The sequence below is a fragment of the Vitis vinifera genome, chromosome 16 (genome assembly GCF_030704535.1).
Source record: "Vitis vinifera cultivar Pinot Noir 40024 chromosome 16, ASM3070453v1".
NCBI lineage: Eukaryota > Viridiplantae > Streptophyta > Magnoliopsida > Vitales > Vitaceae > Vitis > Vitis vinifera.
In genome coordinates this window covers 26810305-26828475 of record NC_081820.1, presented here as the reverse complement: position 1 = coordinate 26828475, position 18171 = coordinate 26810305, and the positions used below count along the sequence as shown (strand labels likewise).

The following is an 18171-nucleotide window of genomic DNA, read 5'->3' as shown; positions in this document are numbered from 1 at the left end:
TATTTTCCTTCAAATCATCCAAGAACCAATTGTGTAAAAAGAATTATAAATTTTGGAATTTTATAGCTAAATTATAGGGGAAATTATTTTGTGTTTTGATGAAATTTTTATTTTTATTTTTTATAATTATGATTTTGATACCAACTTCAACTTCTAATTAAAGAAAAAGCCCAAAGATTTAATCAGCCAGCTAAATTATTAGGTTGGGCTAAATGGACCCACCACGTTCTTTTTCTAGGTGGGCCTGGGCCCAGCCCAACTGGTGGCCAGCCCTTAGCGGGCAACCACCAAAAAGTCCTTAAATCCAAGGGCTATTGTAATCCAGTAAAGTCGAATCTGGACCATTGAAATAAATCCAGAACGAGCAAATGGTCTTCGGGGTCGTCCACGTGTCTCAGATCTGGAAGACGAGCAGCTAGGCGTATCGCGCACCCACGCGCACAATAGCATTCTTCTCTTAACTGCGAATGCGCTTCCCCCTCTCGTCTTTGTCGCCTCTCTGCAGTTCCGGTAGCAACAATCTGAGCAATGCTCTGTTCGATCTCCACCGGAAAATCCGGTTCCAAGTGGCTCGACCGCCTCCGGTCGGCCAAAGGTTTTCCGACCGGCAACGACGATGATCTCGAGCACTTCCTCACCCACCGAGACCCTAACCTGTCCAATTCTCCAATCACCAAACCCTCCGATCCCAAATCCATATCCGATTCCACTTGCTCCGATGAAAAGCCGGTTCAAGATCGGAGCCAGCCGCCGGAGACCGGAGAAAAGGAATGGTTTGGTATAATGAGCAATGTTCTAGCGGAGCTTTTTAACATGGGAGACTCCAACCAAATCCCCAAGCTTTCCGGGAAGAAGAGTTCCAGGAAACAAACAAACCCTAAAATCTGCCTTCTCTCGAGTGTGCGGCAGGAGGATGAGGTTCCGGCGACGGCGCCGTCCAGCGGCGATAACAGTTTGACGGAGATGAAGGATTCGAACGGCGAGGTGAAGACGGTAAATCAAGGGAAGGTTGATTGTTTGGATGCTGAGGAAGAGAAGTGCAATCAGGATCTTTCGGCGTACTCGCGGAGTGAAGTGACGGTGATTGATACGAGCTGTGCGGTGTGGAAGTTTGAGAAGTTGTTGTTTAGGAAGAAGAATGTGTGGAAGGTTCGAGATAAGAAAGGGAAGTCGAGGAGTATTGGGAGAAAGAAGAGGAAAGCGAGTGAATGCGATGAGCAGTTGGAAGCGAGGAAAAAGATGAAACTTTCTGTAGAATCATTCAAGGAAAGAAATGAAGAAGAGTCTGCAATGCCATCAAATGAAGTAAGATTATCTGTTGCATTTAATGATGTTTTTTTTTTGTTCAATTACCTTCCTTTGATTACAAACAAAGTTGCAGCTTTAGTTTTCCAGTATTGCATGCTTACGAGAAGCTGATTTCTTCATATTTTCTGCTAGTTTTGGCGATGATTCTATCTGCAATATAGCCACCATAAAAAGTTAGCGATGATTGAACATGGGTGTTTGCTTAGATCAATCAATAATTGTTTAAGCTGCCAATTATCGTCTAGCTGTAAAGTGATGTTCAATTATTGTTCATTAAGATGCCACTGTCCTATACTTAGTTCTAATATTTGAATATGGCTTCAACCACAATGGGTTTTATGCAGATTTTACTTGCTCATGGTCTTGTATCTCTTCTTTTCAGCTTGTAATTGCATGTGTTCATTTTCACATTCATCTTGATACCATGGGTCAAGCTCGAAAATCGCTGGTGTCTCTTTTTTTTTAGCATTTCATGTGTATTTTACCGTCATGTTCTTTGATTTTGGGTGCACTTGGGAGTTCATTGAATTACAGGCCTTCTACCTGCCCTTCAATCATGGCTGGTGAATTCCTAGTTTTCCTTGATCCTAAGCTCCATCCATCTAAAGTTTCTTTCTCTTTTGATGCATAATCAAATTCCAATCTATTTGGAACTGGAGATAGGTGTTCCATTGCACTAAGATGGCCAAACCCGTGAGACAGACTATATACACAAAGTCTAATTCAAAGCATTACAAGTGTGAAGAACTTTTATGTATTATAACATTAACCAGTTGGGAAAATTTATGCATTTCCTCATCTCCCAGGTTTTCTAGCATCGATGCTCCACTGAGAGCTCATTTCTTTATAGAAAAGTATAAAAAATTGTAGCAAAACAGGGGTTGAAATACTGAAATATCCCAGTTTTTCTATGAAATGAAGGTAGTGCCTTTCTTTCTAGGACGTATCATGCTTTGAGCTGTGATTTGGTTGGAACTGCAGAGGTTCTGTGCATGGCTTTGTGGGTCGTGGATGTGTATGCATGTTTGGTTTTCCTATTTATTGAGCTTCATTGTGGCTTAATTTCCTACTCTATGCAGGAACAAAATCCTCACAATGCCAAAAAGGAAGAGTGCAAAGAGACTTCAGATGGTCTCAGCCAAGTTCCTAAAAAGAGGCAAGTCATCTTGTTTGCGAGATGTAGTTTCTACCATTATTTGTTTTCTACTCAAATTTGCTCGCATAAAATTAGAGATATATTTCATCCTGAGTGTGTACATTGCAGGTCGCCTTTCTCTAGATTACCCAGGAAATCAAGGGAGGGAGGCTCACCTGTTATCCTTGTAAGAGGCAGCAAGAAAACTGGGGCAAACCTTCCTAAAATCACTCTCAAGGATACTTCAAGACGGCACAAGGCTTGATCAATCTGCTATTTCAAAGGTCTGAAGCAAAACCGGCAGTCATCCCCAGTACAATCAGCTATCTGCCATTTCTCCCCTTGGTGCCACCAGAGATTCAACCACAGCTATTTGACATCTCCCCTTGTGAGGGCACAAGCCATCCAATATGGGCATTTTGTTCCATTTACTAATCTACTTCCCTTTTGGAAAAAGTTAAAGAGGAGTTCATGATAAACTTTGGATTACATCTAAAACAACTTCATACCCGACCTTATGATTCTGCATTTTCCTCACCAATCAACCATGGTGTGACCTTAATTTATCTTTATTTTGTATCCCATTGCAGCAATCCATTAATAATTTTCAGTTCTTTTTCAATTTTCCTTGTGTAACCTGTTGGTTGGAAATACCCAGATGTAGTTCGTGACTGTTGATGTTGTTCTCGGTGGTCATTAGGTAATTGGAAACCCTAGAATATTGGCAGGTGATGGGGAGTTGCCTAACAAAAACACCCAACTATTGGAAAAATCTTTTTCAGTAATGGATTAACCAAACCCCATTCAAATTATCCACCATTTACTGGTTTTTTGATGCCAGTTCTGAATCGAATGAGTGATTTCTTAAATGATTTTTCCTGCAAGATGTGTTTGGTTGAGGAGAAACTGAAAGAAATCCAATTCTCACTGGTGGGTGCTGAGGGAGGCATGCTAGCAAGGCAACAGGCATGAAGCACCAGTATAAAACGACGTCGTTTAAGGAGTTGGCTTTGATTTCATTCCATTGAGAGAAAAACCTGTCAACCGGAGAAACAACCATTTGCAGCGATGGCCGCTCTACTCTCTTTGCTTCCGAATCCATTCTCTTCTTCTTCTTCTTCATCTTCTCCGTCGCTCCCTTCGGTACCCATCAATACTCCGGCAACACCTCAGTTCTCAGTTGCTTTATCTGCAACTAGTCATCTTCATAATTGGGTTTCTGTGATCAATGCTAGTATAACCAGAACCAGTCAACTGAAGACGCTGTTGCTGCCCAAATGCTTCGCCATTAACAGCACCATCTCCTCCTCCGATGTCTTCAATGACACGGGCGAGTAACTCTCTGAGTCCATTTTTCAAACACGTAGCGCCCTCTAAAATTGGTTTTCCTTTGTTGCAGGATCACTCTTCTCGCTCTTCCAAGGACTTGGAGTCGATGAAAGGGAGGTGGAATTACTTTTAAACAAGAACCCGGCTCTCCGGCTTGCGTCTTTTGATTGTGTACATGAACGGGTTTGTTCTTTAGAGTCACTTGGAATCAATGGGGTTGCGCTGTATAGCTTGATTACCAAATGTCCAGATGTGTTAACTGCTCCTGAAATTGATCCATTAATTAGTTTCATTCGGGACGATTTAGAGGGGAAGATAGAGCCCGCCCAGATTTGCCGTCTTTTGAAGGCCGCAGAACCAAGATTCTTGGTGGGTTTTGATGGGAAGGTTAGACTGCTCGTTCATCATGGAATCCCCCAGGAGAGGATTGCTCATGTTCTCAACAATGTTAATTTAACCAGGGCAATATGCCTTAAGTCAGCTGAAGAAATTGAAAAAACATTCACCTTCTTGAGTCGTTTTGGCGCTGTTGATATAATCATTAAGCGCCCGGCAATTCTCAATTATGACTTGGAGAGTCAACTGATTCCTAGGGTTAGGGTTCTTGTAGAGCTCAGTGGGGGAGATGATGCTGCCACAGGAGTGGTTTTGCGTAAGCTCCCGGCAATTTTGAGATATAGTGAGGAGCATTTGGGTGGTCATGTGGAGTTCTTGAGGTCATTTGCCGGTCTTAGTGACCAGGAAATTTTCAAGATTGTATGTGTGTTCCCTAATGTTTTCAGTGCAAGCAAGGAGAGGAAATTGAATCCCAGGATTGATTTTCTCAAGCAATGTGGGTTGAATTCCTATGATATCTTCAGGTTCTTGATAAAAGCGCCTCTGTTTCTAGGGTTGTCCTTTGAAGAGAACCTCGTGCACAAACTCAGTTTATTGGTGAAGATCGGATATCAATATAGGACAAGGGAATTGGCCATCGCCATGGGAGCTGTGACAAGAACAAGCTGCGAGAATTTACAGAAGGTGATTGGGCTATTTTTGAGTTATGGATTATCTTGTGAGGACATTGTTGCCATGAGCAATAAGCATCCCCAGATACTACAATACAATCCCACTTCTTTGAAGGAGAAGATTGAATACTTGATTGAGGACATGGGTCGTGAAGTTGATGAGCTGTTGGCTTTTCCTGCGTTTCTCGGTTACAAACTTGATGACAGAATCAAGCATAGGTATGAAGTAAAGAAGAAGATTATAGGAGAAGGAATGTCTCTCAACAAGCTTTTGAGTGTGTCTACAGAGAGATTCTCAAGGAGGAAGAAGAAGGATCCAGCACATACAACTGAGAATCCGAGTGGAAGTAAAGGTTAGATGAATTGGATGCAACACATATGTTTCTGTTTTTTAGTCTTCATGGATTGTTTTCAGCCCCAAGTTACCCCATTGCTTTATTCAAAGCTTGCTTGTAGCTTTCTCCTTGTTTGCGTCATATGTAGGGGAATATTGGTTCTCCCTAGTGGCTGGAGCTCAAACACTTGAGAATGACACTATTTTATTAGTGCATACAACTTGAAATTATTTCTTCAAATAGCGATATTTTGGCTTTTGTAATTGTGCAATTAATTTTGAAATCTGCTTAGGGATCGGCTTTGCTGAAATGGGCTTTGTGCCTATGTTTGTTTGTCTGAAGCATTAATGGCAGGATTAAATCTTCTTGAAAATGCTTCCATGTTTTGTTTTCCTTGGTTGATATTACTGTCTGTTCTCTCCTTGGCGGGAAGTTGTCCCAAGATCTTAGATTCCACTGCTTGCTTCCAAAAATGCCCGAAAATAAGTGTCCAGAACATAAAAATTACTTTAGTTGATTCTGAATAAGATTGAGAGCAACGACGAAGAATGAGTAATTGTATTTTGTGAAGCACTTCCTCCATGGAGATGCTTCCAAAAGCACATCTTCAGCCACTTAGGGTTTACTACTAGGTTCATCCATTGTGTTTGTATATGAGAAGACCAATTAGCATGTATAGGGCTAGGCATAAGATAACAAACATCGATATTGACAAAAATGTCTAGTACACGTTTATAGCATTTAGGTTGAAAAGTGGATGCCATCAGCAAGCTACTGTAATGGAAGCACAATAATTATAATGCAGACAAATGAGGAGGGCCATGAGAGGATAAGCAGGTAGGAGTTATATGGAAGTAGACAAAATTTTATCTTCAACAGTGGCCCTTAATGGGTGATGCAGAGCAGGGGAGAGGTTGAAAGGAAAACGATTTCAATGTGTCACCTCTCGGGTCACAGCAGCATCCAGTTATTAGATCATGGTTAGACAACAGCAAAGAAGAACCAGGATGTAAAAATTGAACTAGTGTTTGTATACCTCGTACAACCTGATTCACAAGGTGAAATAGCTAAGCCTTCCTCTTCCCATGGGTGATTTGATCACTTCCCTTAACCGAATTATTGGTGACAGACAACCTTGGTCCAGAGATGGTCCATGATTAACCTTTGAATAATTCTCGATATCATATTACATGTGGATCTGCCTTCTGCAAATGATTGAGCTTTTGAGTCCTTATAAATAGCCTCTGAGAACTCAAGGTTTCAGCTGCAGCACTCAAATTGTTCTTCATCATCTTCCATTTAGAGAGTGGTGATTACAGTACCGTGGTTTCTTAAACTTCAACTCACCACATTAATCTTTTTCTCTATTTGAGAGTAGTTCTCCTTTCTTGGCATACCAACACACGCAGAGACACAATGAGCTCGCTTTCACTTCAAAAGAAAAGCTCCAGTGCTCTTTGGTTTGTTATAGTTTCTGTGCTCTTGATTCTACATGACCAGGTGTTCTTCCCTGCTGCTGTTGATGCCAAAAGCAATGTGAGTAGTCCCTGCCCATCTTGCTACATTTTCTCTTCTTCTTCATAATGCAACCAAGTAAAACTTTTATGAAAAACTGGCAGGTTTATATAGTCTATATGGGAGAAAGGCAACATGGCAACCTAGATCTTATAACGGATGGTCATCACAGAATGCTCTCTGAAGTCCTTGGAAGGTATTGCACAAGAAAGAGAACTGTTTTGATGTTTTTTTTTTCTTTCTTTGATTGACATTAGCCAGAATTAGCTGTTGGTTCACTATATGCTTCTCATGGTGCAGCGATGAAGCATCAGTTGAATCCATGGTCTACAGCTATAAACATGGCTTCTCTGGGTTCGCAGCCAAACTGACGGAGGCTCAAGCGCAAATGTTTGCAGGTAAATTCAATAGTTATTCTTCTTATTGATTTTGCTCGCAGATGTAATGGGGTATCACGACTAAGGTCTGTACCAGTTGGCTTCCGTGTCCATGCTCAGGAACCCACTAGGGAACACACTGGTTCAATTACAGCAAGTTTGCACATGCATTGGATTTTATGTTTGTGATACATTTTAACTCCACACATGTGATCTCCTTTGCAATTCAGCCATTTTCTGGTTGAATTGCTGTGCTGGTTCAATTTTTGAAAGTGGCTACCTAATGTAGAAATGTATGTAGGTGGTTAGGCCTTAGGACCATATCCTACTAAGCCTTCCCAGAACTATCTGTTTGGAGGCAAATACTGGGTAAAGGCCTTTGAGAGACCATGAAAAATTCTGGAAACCTTCGCCCCTCAAGCATTCTGATATGTTAATTTTCATGTATTTGAAGCTTATCCTTGAATTATCGGTTGCTTGTAGAGTTACCAGATGTTGTTCAAGTCATACCCAATCGTTTACATAAGCTGCAAACAACGAGAAGCTGGGATTATCTTGGACTCCCTTTGGATTCACCAACCAGTCTTCTGCATGAAACCAAGATGGGTGATGGCACCATCATTGGCCTTCTTGATACGGGAATATGGCCAGAATCAGAAGTTTTCAGTGAGAAAGGTCTAGGGCCCATCCCCTCTCGATGGAATGGTGTTTGTGAATCGGGAGAGCTCTTCCACGGAGCAAAAGCCTGTAATAGAAAACTAATTGGAGCTCGTTATTTAATTAAGGGACTTGAAGCTGAGATTGGACAGCCATTCAACACCACTGAAAACCCCGACTACTTGTCCCCCAGAGACTGGCTTGGACATGGTACACACACATCTACAATTGCGGTGGATCCTCTGTGCATAATGTGAGTTACAATGGCCTTGGTCTTGGAACAGTGAGGGGTGGTGCACCCCGGGCCAGGCTGGCAATGTACAAAGTGTGCTGGAATTTATATGGTGGTGTATGTGCAGATGCTGATATATTCAAGGGCATTGATGAAGCCATACATGATGGGGTTGATGTATTATCACTGTCCATCAGCTCAGATATTCCCTTGTTTTCCCATGTTGACCAGCATGATGGGATTTCCATAGCTTCATTCCATGCTGTGGTGAGGGGGATCCCTGTTGTTAGTGCAGCAGGTAATAGCGGTCCAAGTGCTGAAACAGTATCAAACACAGCACCATGGATTATAACTGTTGCAGCTAGCACCATGGATAGATTGTTTGCCACCCATATAACACTTGGAAACAACCAGACCATAACAGTAACATCTCTGCAACCTTGATTATTCATTTGGTTACAGGGAAAAAAAATTGATTTCGGTTCCATTAGTCTAATGATTGGTCCATCAATTGTAGGGTGAAGCTGTGTATTTAGGTAAGGATACAGGGTTCACCAACTTGGCGTATCCAGAAGTCTCAGACCTCCTAGCTCCACGGTATTAGCCCATTGATGCTTAATTGTTAGCATTCATAGTCTTGCAAGTTGCAACACAGCTTAAATTCCCAATTGGCATAATCCAAAATCCAGCTAGTGGGTGTGGCTGATTCCTTGGATTTGGTTGTGCTTGGCATAGACCGAAAGGAATGAAGCATATTCTGTGTTGTTTGCTGCAGTTTTCTTTTCTCTGGTGACTATTAACCAGGGTGTTTATGCAGCTATTGTGAATCTCTCTTGCCAAACGACACTTTTGCAGCTGGAAATGTGGTGCTTTGCTTCACTTCAGATTCCAGTCACATTGCTGCAGAGTCTGTCAAAAAGGCTGGTGGTCTGGGGGTGATTGTTGCCAGTAACGTAAAAAATGACCTGAGTTCATGCAGCCAAAACTTCCCATGTATCCAAGTAAGCAATGAAATTGGAGCCAGGATTCTTGACTACATTCGCTCTACCAGGTACCATAACCATTCTTGCTAAAACAGATAATTGTAAATTGTAATCATCATCTTCATGATCGTATGACCATCTGAGAACCTTGCAGGCATCCCCAAGTGAGGCTAAGCCCTTCCAGAACACATCTGGGCAACCCTGTGCCAACCAAAGTGGCATCCTTCTCATCTAGAGGACCTAGCTCCATTGCCCCGGCAATACTCAAGGTATTTCTCCCCTAGTCATCATGGCTAAGTGATGAAACCAGTCACTAGAATCCGATAATCCTGTTTACTCAGCTTGCCATCCCTGAATTGTACAGCCAGATATAGCAGGCCCCGGGTTCCAAATATTGGGAGCAGAACCTTCTTTTGTTCCAACGAGTACAAAATATTATCTCATGTCAGGAACATCAATGGCAACCCCTCATGTATCTGGGGCAGTTGCCCTGCTCAGGGCACTGAACAGGGAATGGTCCCCAGCAGCTATAAAATCGGCAATTGTCACAACAGGTACTTCATTTTTATAACATGTTTGCAGCATTGCGGAGTATCTGATTCCAACCATGGATGGTGTGATTGCAGCATGGACAACTGACCCTTCTGGAGAACCGGTTTTTGCCGAGGGACAGCCAATGAAGCTTGCTGATCCATTTGATTTTGGAGGTGGAATTCTGAACCCCAATGGTGCAGGAAACCCCGGTCTGGTGTATGATATGGGCAAAGACGATTGCATTCTGTACCTCTGCGCTATGGGTTACAACAACTCTGCTATTGCTAAGGTCACTGGACGACCCACATCATGCCCCTGCAACCGACCTTCAATTCTGGACGTAAACCTTCCTTCCATAACCATCCCAAACCTCCAATACTCGGTCTCTCTCACCAGAAGTGTCACAAATGTTGGAGCTGTTGACTCAGAGTACAACGCTGTTATCGACCCTCCACCAGGAGTCACCATAAAGTTAGAACCTGATAGGCTCGTCTTCAACTCCAAAATCAGAACCATCACTTTCAGAGTCATGGTTTCCTCAGCTCGCCGAGTGAGCACGGGATTCTCTTTCGGAAGCTTGGCTTGGTCTGATGGAGAGCATGCTGTAAGAATTCCCATATCAGTTAGAAGTGATTTCGCCATTCCATAGCTGGAGGATCTACAGGAACATCAGATTTGTGCATGAAGACCTGCTTTTTATCAAATATGAACCATGACTAAAACAAACATCAGATTTGTGCATGTAGACTTGCTTTTTATCAAATATGAACTATGAATAAAACAAAATATCAGATTTGTGCATGTAGACTCGCATTTTATGATGATTCCATTCCATAGCTGGAGGGTCAACGAAACATCAGATTTGTGCATGAACTATGAATAAAACATTGATGATGATGATGGTCCTTCTAACTCAGATGTTTTCAGGGCTGTTCATGGTGGAAAGGATGACATAAAATTATCCTTCACCTTTGTCCTCGTATTTTTCTTTAAATTTTTTGAGAACTGAACATAAGATTAGTTATTTTTAATGTGGAAATTAAGCTTCATAATCACAAGGCATATTAATGGATGCCCAATTTGTTTTTCCCCCTAAGTTTTTAGATGTTTTAATATCGTTGGTCTCTTAAGAAAGACACAGAATTCTTTTACTCCACTTTCTTTTTCATAGCTTTCTACTCTTATTTCATACAAATTCAGATTTATGCAGACTTCAGACCAAAATATCAACCCAAATTCAGAGTGGTCTCCAGAATCCGGACAGGGCCTGCTCTCCTTCAATCAGGGTCGTCACCGGCGGTGGGTTCAGTTAACCACCAGTGGGTCGCTGTCCCTGATGGAAGGAAACTTCCTCTTAACCCAAGAGGAAACTTCCTCTTAACCCAGGAGGAAGCTTCCTCTTACCCAAGACTGGAAGACTCTAATACAAACTTGGGCGGTGGTCTCCTCCCGCAATTTCCGTTAATAGGCATCTCCACATCACCTGTGGGTCTCCCCAGATGGAAAATTTCGCCCTGAAAGGCTGATCAATGATTAAAGAAGACTGGAAAAACTAAATCATCTCACCAAGCCTTTTTCCCCACCTTAAGCATCTCGTTGTTTCATGGAATCCACCTCAATTTCCAAAAGCTTTTTCCCCGAGACCTTCAATCAGTCTAAATGGGGCGTTCCCATTGCTTGATCGATCAAAACATCACCTGTGGGTCTCCCTAATGAAAAATCTGTTGCATAATTCAACGGAAGTTACCTCCGTGAATAATCAAAGACGAGGGAAATTCTGCTCATAATTCCAGGAAAGCGACCTCGGTGCATAATCGAAGTCTTCAGAAGACTGGATATGCACCAAGTCTTCGTCGTCTTGGTTGGTGCACTCATCCTTTTTCTTCCATTTAAGGAGCCATTGGACCCCCTTGTTGTATAGCATAAGCCACAAGCCCCATTAGCACACACAATGAGTTCGCTCCATCATGGAAGTCTCATGCTAATTTTCTTAGCTTCTTCCATCTTGATTCTAAACGAGAAAGTTAGCTCGGTATCTCCGGCACAAGCCAAAAGCAAGGTAGGTGATCGAATCATTGTAATCAGTATATCCCTTCTAACTTCACCACCTTCTATATCACTAAATTCTCCATGGAAAACCGCAGGTCCACATCGTTTATTTGGGAAAGAGGCAGCACCATGATCCAGAATTCATCACCAACACTCATCATGAAATGCTCACTACAGTTCTTGGAAGGTAAACCGGGAAGAAAGAAAGAGTCAAAATCTCTATGTTTTTGTTTGGAATTCTAGACTGAGATAGTCCAGTGTCATAACAATTGGTTCACCATGTTCTCATGATGCAGCAAAGAAGCATCTGTAGATTCCATGCTCTACAGTTACAGACATGGCTTCTCTGGATTTGCAGCCAAGTTGACAGAAGCTCAAGCACAAGCAGTTTCAGGTAATCTTCCATGTCACAAAGATTACAAATTCTACTGGTGAATGCTTTAGACTCTAGGTTTATTGTCATGCCCCAAAACATACTCCATGGGCATGACAGTGAAACAATACAAACATTCATATTGTAATTGAAAATTACTAATTACCAAATTCTTATTGAAAGTAGTAAAATAAATAAATTCTATAATCCTCAATTCTCAATTATAAAAATTAACACATCAACTAAAGTGTTTTTGTCCAAATAACTCAAAACTCAAATAATTCAAATAGTAATTAAATTTTAATATCTAAATAATGTTTATAATAAAGTTTGAACCAAAATCCCAATAAAGAAAAATTTCCCAGCCTAGCCATCACTCATCGTCTAAACTGAGAGTACCTAAAATATTATCAACGAAGGGGCATGGCCTCAAAGCCTAATAAGGAACATTAATATAGTTTTGTGAATCAAACATTTTCAATTATAATTATAAACATGAGATATAACGTATATTCATTTTCATAAAAACTTTTGAGTTAAACATGCTAATACATTTAAAACTTTTTAACAAAACTTTCTAATATCCATTTCAAAACAATTTCTCTTTAAAACCCAATCAAATACATTTAAAATATCTTCACTCTGGTTATCGAATAACAAATAGTGTCCAATTAGGTGGTACTTTACAAATGAGTGATTGGTTTTAAATTTGTTTCATTTAAAGTGAACAAAACCAAATGTTAACAATTATAACCCGTTGATTAGGGTCACAAGATCAATTATTATAACCTGTTGACTAGGCCATAGAAATCAGAGTCAAACACTTCATTTCATTAATTCAAACTTACAAAACAAAATATTATATCTATACAATTTTCATCTTTCATAAACAAAGAAAATATTCAAATATATTTTCTATACAAAACATATATTTGATTCATGCATAAAAATAAAAATATTATTTTTATACATTTCAAATCAAAATGCAATATAAAAAGAAACTATTGCATTTTATAAAACTTACATTAATTTCTCTTACTTCAAAGAAACACTAAAAAACCTTTAAGTATTTAATCCCGAAGAATTTTGCCTTAAAGAATCTATTTCAAACCTAACAAAAAAAGACACAACTATTACTATTAATTATTTATCTAAATTTATAGGTTTGAGAACCTAATAATTTTCTATATTATGTCACTTATTATTTTTAACTTCTTAATCAATAATAATTTAACACATGGGTTTTTAAATTCTTCTAAAAAAATTGAGTTCTTTCCAAAATTTATCCCCCAAATTCCATTAGTTTATTGTTATTATTTTTAAACTAAATTTCTTAATAATATATTGTTTTTCTATTTATTGCATTAAACTATTATTATTACTAATATTTCCTTTGTTAGCTTAAAACTAAATATTATTATTTTTATTAATTTTCAAATTCAATTTATAACCAACATATTATCCTTCTATCTTCATTACACGTACAAAGCCCTAAGATAAAACACTAAGCCTTCTGTTTCTTCTCATTATTTATTATTATAATAATATATTTGCATATGCAATATTTTTCAATGCCTAAGCAAACACCTTGGAAACACACGTGTTCTCTAATTTATTTATTTATTTATTTTTATTATTAATTTTCACATGGTACATATATCTACACGTTTTTTTTTCCAATCTAAAGGCTCCACAAACCATTTATTTATTTATTTTCTAAATCTATTTTTTTTCCTTCCATTGATTTTTTTTTTCTATTCAATTGAAATTTTCTAAATTTTCCTATTTTCCATCATAAATTAATCCCCATTCAAAAATTTCTTATCTTTTGATCTAAAAATTAATTTAACAAATCCTAATCTAGATTGAGATCTTCCAAAGAATATCTAAAGTGTTTAAAACTAATTAATGAATAGAAAATATTAATTTAAATGTTAAAATCTTACTTGAAATTTGATCTTCAACCCTAAATCTCTAATTTGCCCTATGCTATTTGATATTTCTGATCTTTGTGTAAAAGGCTTTTCTGAGTAGAGAAGATAAGAAAGATCTAATTAATACTTAGGGATTTTAAATATGAAAATATATTTTTACCCTTATTAAATAAATAAATTATTTTTTAAATTACAATTTTACCCTGAATTGGGTTTGGGGCATTACATCTATGATATGGCATGCATGGTACACCTCGTATGCAACGGCCTTCATCCACTGCATGCACAACCACCACTGAATGAGGATTTGTGTTTCACATCAGAATGGCAGCCTGAAAAAAGGCATATAGCAGTAAGTAAGGTGGCTGCCTTTGGTCCTCTGAGGGCCATTTCTACTGAAGGCAAGTAAAGGGTAAAAAGGGTCCATAGTGGTATTTGGAAACAGGCATAATATGAAAAGCCCATCGGTCATCTTACAAGCAATTTATGTTGTTCCATATAATGTATTTACGGTTTTTCCCTCTTTGTCCTGGTTTTAGAGTTACCTGATGTGGTTCAAGTCATGCCCTCCCGCCTTCATAAGCTGAAGACAACAAGGAGCTGGGATTACCTTGGCCTCTCCTCTTCACACTCTTCCACCAATCTCCTGCATGAAACCAACATGGGTGATGGAATCATCATTGGTCTTCTTGACTCAGGTTCTCTACCTCTCCCCTGTGTCTGCGCGTCTCTATGTCTGAATAAAACTGAATTGCCTCCACTTGAATTGTGAGCAGGGATCTGGCCTGAATCAAAAGTTTTCAGCGATAAAGGTCTGGGGCCAATCCCGTCTAGATGGAAAGGTGGCTGCAGCTCAGGGCAGAGCTTCAATGCAACAAAGCACTGCAACAGAAAACTTATTGGAGCTCGTTATTTCTTAAAGGGACTTGAAGCAGAGATTGGAGAGCCATTGAATACCACTAAATACCTAGAATACTTGTCCCCGAGAGACGCACTTGGACATGGTACACATACATCTTCTATTGCTGGTGGTTCTCCTGTGGTCAATGCCAGCTACTATGGGCTTGGTTTTGGAACAGTGAGGGGTGGCGCACCTGGGGCTCGGCTGGCCATGTATAAAGCGTGCTGGAATTTGGGCGGGGGATTCTGCTCAGATGCTGATATACTGAAAGCTTTTGACAAAGCCATCCACGACGGAGTAGATGTGTTATCAGTCTCACTCGGTTCCGACGACATCCTGTTCACTGAAATTATCAAACCTGATAGCATCCTCATTGGTTCATTCCATGCTGTGGCACAGGGGATTTCGGTTGTTTGTGCAGCAGGAAATGGGGGCCCAAGTGCTCAAACAGTAGAGAATACAGCACCGTGGATATTAACTGTAGCAGCTAGCAGCATTGATCGGTCCTTCCCTACACCCATCACACTAGGCAACAACCGCACCGTCATGGTAATTCTCCATAATCTGGATTTTGCACTGCATAACAACATAAAATAAAATTTTATGTTAATGACTCACTCATACAGCTCTTTCTGTTGCATTATTGAACAACTTGGTTACTTGCAGGGTCAAGCCATGCTCATTGGAAACCATACAGGCTTCGCCAGCTTAGTGTACCCAGATGACCCACATCTCCAGAGTCCTAGGTAAATATCTTCCAAGGACAGCAACCTTCTGTTCTAGCTTGGTGTTTCACTATTTCTGTTCAGGGCCCTGTTTATCCCTTGTCCTGCACTGTCACTTCGGATCCCACCTCTTGGAAGGCCTACATTTAAAATCGAGTCCATAAAAATTATTAGACATCAAAATAAATGACTCACTTGTCTGTGTAGCACATTCTATCTATTTACTACGACTCACCTGTTGCAGCAATTGTCTATCTATATCACCGAATGACACTTCAGTGGCTGGAAAAGTGGCGCTCTGCTTCACTTCAGGTACAGTTGAGACAGAATTTTCTGCATCTTTCGTGAAAGCAGCTCTTGGCCTGGGGGTAATTATTGCTGAGAATTCTGGAAACACCCAGGCATCATGCATCAGTGACTTCCCATGTATTAAAGTAAGCTACGAAACTGGAAGCCAGATACTCCACTACATCAGTTCGACCAGGTACCATTATCAAAATTATCACAAAAAATATCATCATCATCATCATCACCATCATTATCCTCATATGGCTTTGTTGTTGAGAGGCTTTTGCAGGCATCCCCATGTAAGGCTGAGCCCTTCTAAAACACATGTTGGGAAACCCGTGCCAACCAATGTGGCCTACTTCTCATCTCGAGGGCCAAGTTTCCCCAGTCCAGCAGTATTGAAGGTATTTCTCCACTAGCCATGCCTAATTAAGATAACCATGTCAGGATTTTGAGAAATTTTCTCTTTTTAGAATTTCACTGACAGCCATGTTGGGCACTGAATGGCACAGCCAGATATAGCAGGTCCAGGTGCCCAAATACTTGGGGCAGTTCCACCTTCTGATCTGAAAAAGAACACCGAATTTGCTTTCCATTCTGGAACATCCATGGCAACTCCTCATATTGCAGGCATTGTTGCACTACTCAAATCCCTGCACCCACATTGGTCCCCAGCTGCAATTAAATCAGCAATTGTCACAACAGGTATATGTCCCTTCCATTGAACTGCTAATTTCTTCACAAACACCCCCCATCCACTGTCTCTGGATGCTTAAAAACATCTTATTGCAGGATGGACAACTGATCCGTCTGGAGAACCAATCTTTGCCGAGGGAGATCCAACAAAGCTCGCTGATCCATTTGATTTTGGAGGCGGAATTGTGAATCCGAATAGAGCAGCGGATCCTGGTCTAGTTTATGACATGGGTACAGCGGATTATATTCATTATCTCTGTACCTTGGGCTACAACAACTCTGCCATTTTTCAGTTCACAGAACAATCCATACGCTGCCCCACTCGAGAGCATTCTATTCTTGACTTGAATCTTCCTTCCATAACCATCCCAAGCCTCCAAAATTCAACCTCCCTCACCAGAAATGTCACAAATGTTGGAGCTGTCAACTCCACGTACAAAGCCTCTATCATATCCCCAGCAGGCACAACCATAACAGTAAAACCTGATACTTTGATTTTTGACTCTACCATCAAAACTGTTACCTTCAGTGTCACAGTTTCCTCAATTCAACAGGTGAACACAGGATACTCTTTTGGGAGCTTGACTTGGATTGATGGGGTGCATGCAGTGAGAAGCCCCATATCTGTGAGAACTATGATCAAAGAATCTTATGCTAATGACAGCTAAAAGTAATTCGGCTGCTGCGATTATGTCCAGCTTTTGGCTGAAAATTAAAATATAGAACTCTAGTAATGAGCAAACTGCTACTATGATAATCAAAATCAGATAAGGAAATAAAATTGTTTCTTCTTTTGCTCCATGCTGTACGTCATCAATGATTGTGTTGTTTATTAGAAGAGAAAAATCCACAGAAGTTTTCTGTTCTGTTATTTTCTCAAATGAGGCACAGAGAAGATATATATGGGAAGCTGGGAACAGAACGTGAAACCGTGCAAACTAAATGCCAGCTCATCCCTCATAACCAAAACAACTAAAATGCAACTAATCAACTCTAATTAGTAAAGTAACCTATCTTAATACTCCCCTTCAAGATGGAGAGTGTATGTTGTGAACTCCCATCTTGCTTAGTAAGTGAGCAAACTGAGCCGGGAAAAGAGCCTCTGTAAGCAAGTTTGCAATTTGATGCTGCGATGGTATGTGAAGTGTCTTCAGAATGCCTTTTTGAATCTGTTCACGCACTAGATGACAGTCTATCTCAATATGCTTCGTGCGCTCATGAAACACGGGATTTGCTGCAATTTGTAGTGCTGCTTGATTATCACAGAACGGCAAGGCTGGTTGAGGGTGTTCAATATACATATCCTTGAGTAGAGAGAGCAACCACATTAACTCACAAGTAACATTAGCCAAGGCCCGATATTCTGCTTTGGCAGAAGAGCGTGATATGGTGTGTTGTTTCTTGGATTTCCAGGAAACTAGAGACTCTCCTATGAAAACGCAAAATCCACTAATTGATCGATGTGTGTTTGGGCAAGCAGCCTAGTCCGCATCAGCAAAGGCCCTAAGCTGAACACAAGACGTTGTGCTGAAAAATAAGCCTTGACCAACTGTTGACTTGATATACTCTAGAACATGATAGGCAGCTTGAAGGTGAGGAACACGTGGATTAGCTAGGAACTGACTTAAATGATTCATTGAATAAGATAAATCTGGTCTTGTGATTGTAAGATACAAAAGTTTTCTAATCATCCTTCTGTATCTAAGAGAATCATCAAGTAAATCATCATATTCTTGAGACAACTTTAAGTTTGGATCCATTAGTCTTTCGAGTTTTGCATCTAAGATATCTGG

At 40.2% G+C, this 18171-nt stretch overlaps 3 protein-coding genes and 1 pseudogene across 3 annotated transcripts; all 4 read left to right on the top strand.

Annotated features, from left to right (window-relative positions):
* Positions 1-374: 374 nt before the first annotated feature.
* On the top strand, positions 375-5372 carry LOC100853133 (uncharacterized). The gene is made up of 3 exons (XM_010664630.3): positions 375-1305; positions 2388-2464; positions 2573-5372. The coding sequence occupies exons 1-3, from the start codon at positions 529-531 to the stop codon at positions 2706-2708; spliced, it is 990 nt and encodes a 329-aa protein (XP_010662932.1). The 5' UTR covers positions 375-528; the 3' UTR covers positions 2709-5372.
* Positions 3512-5372, top strand: LOC104877361 (transcription termination factor MTERF8, chloroplastic). The gene is made up of 2 exons (XM_010664629.3): positions 3512-3773; positions 3843-5372. The coding sequence occupies exons 1-2, from the start codon at positions 3512-3514 to the stop codon at positions 5135-5137; spliced, it is 1557 nt and encodes a 518-aa protein (XP_010662931.1). The 3' UTR covers positions 5138-5372.
* A 5-nt stretch (positions 5373-5377) lies between these two features.
* On the top strand, positions 5378-10213 carry LOC100853174 (subtilisin-like protease SBT3.6; annotated as a pseudogene).
* A 703-nt stretch (positions 10214-10916) lies between these two features.
* On the top strand, positions 10917-17179 carry LOC100853897 (subtilisin-like protease SBT3.5). The gene is made up of 10 exons (XM_003634104.4): positions 10917-11471; positions 11557-11648; positions 11758-11855; positions 14308-14466; positions 14545-15218; positions 15336-15415; positions 15639-15878; positions 15972-16086; positions 16195-16387; positions 16475-17179. Exons 1-10 carry the CDS (start codon positions 11364-11366, stop codon positions 17044-17046), a joined length of 2331 nt encoding a protein of 776 aa, XP_003634152.2. The 5' UTR covers positions 10917-11363; the 3' UTR covers positions 17047-17179.
* Positions 17180-18171: the final 992 nt, after the last annotated feature.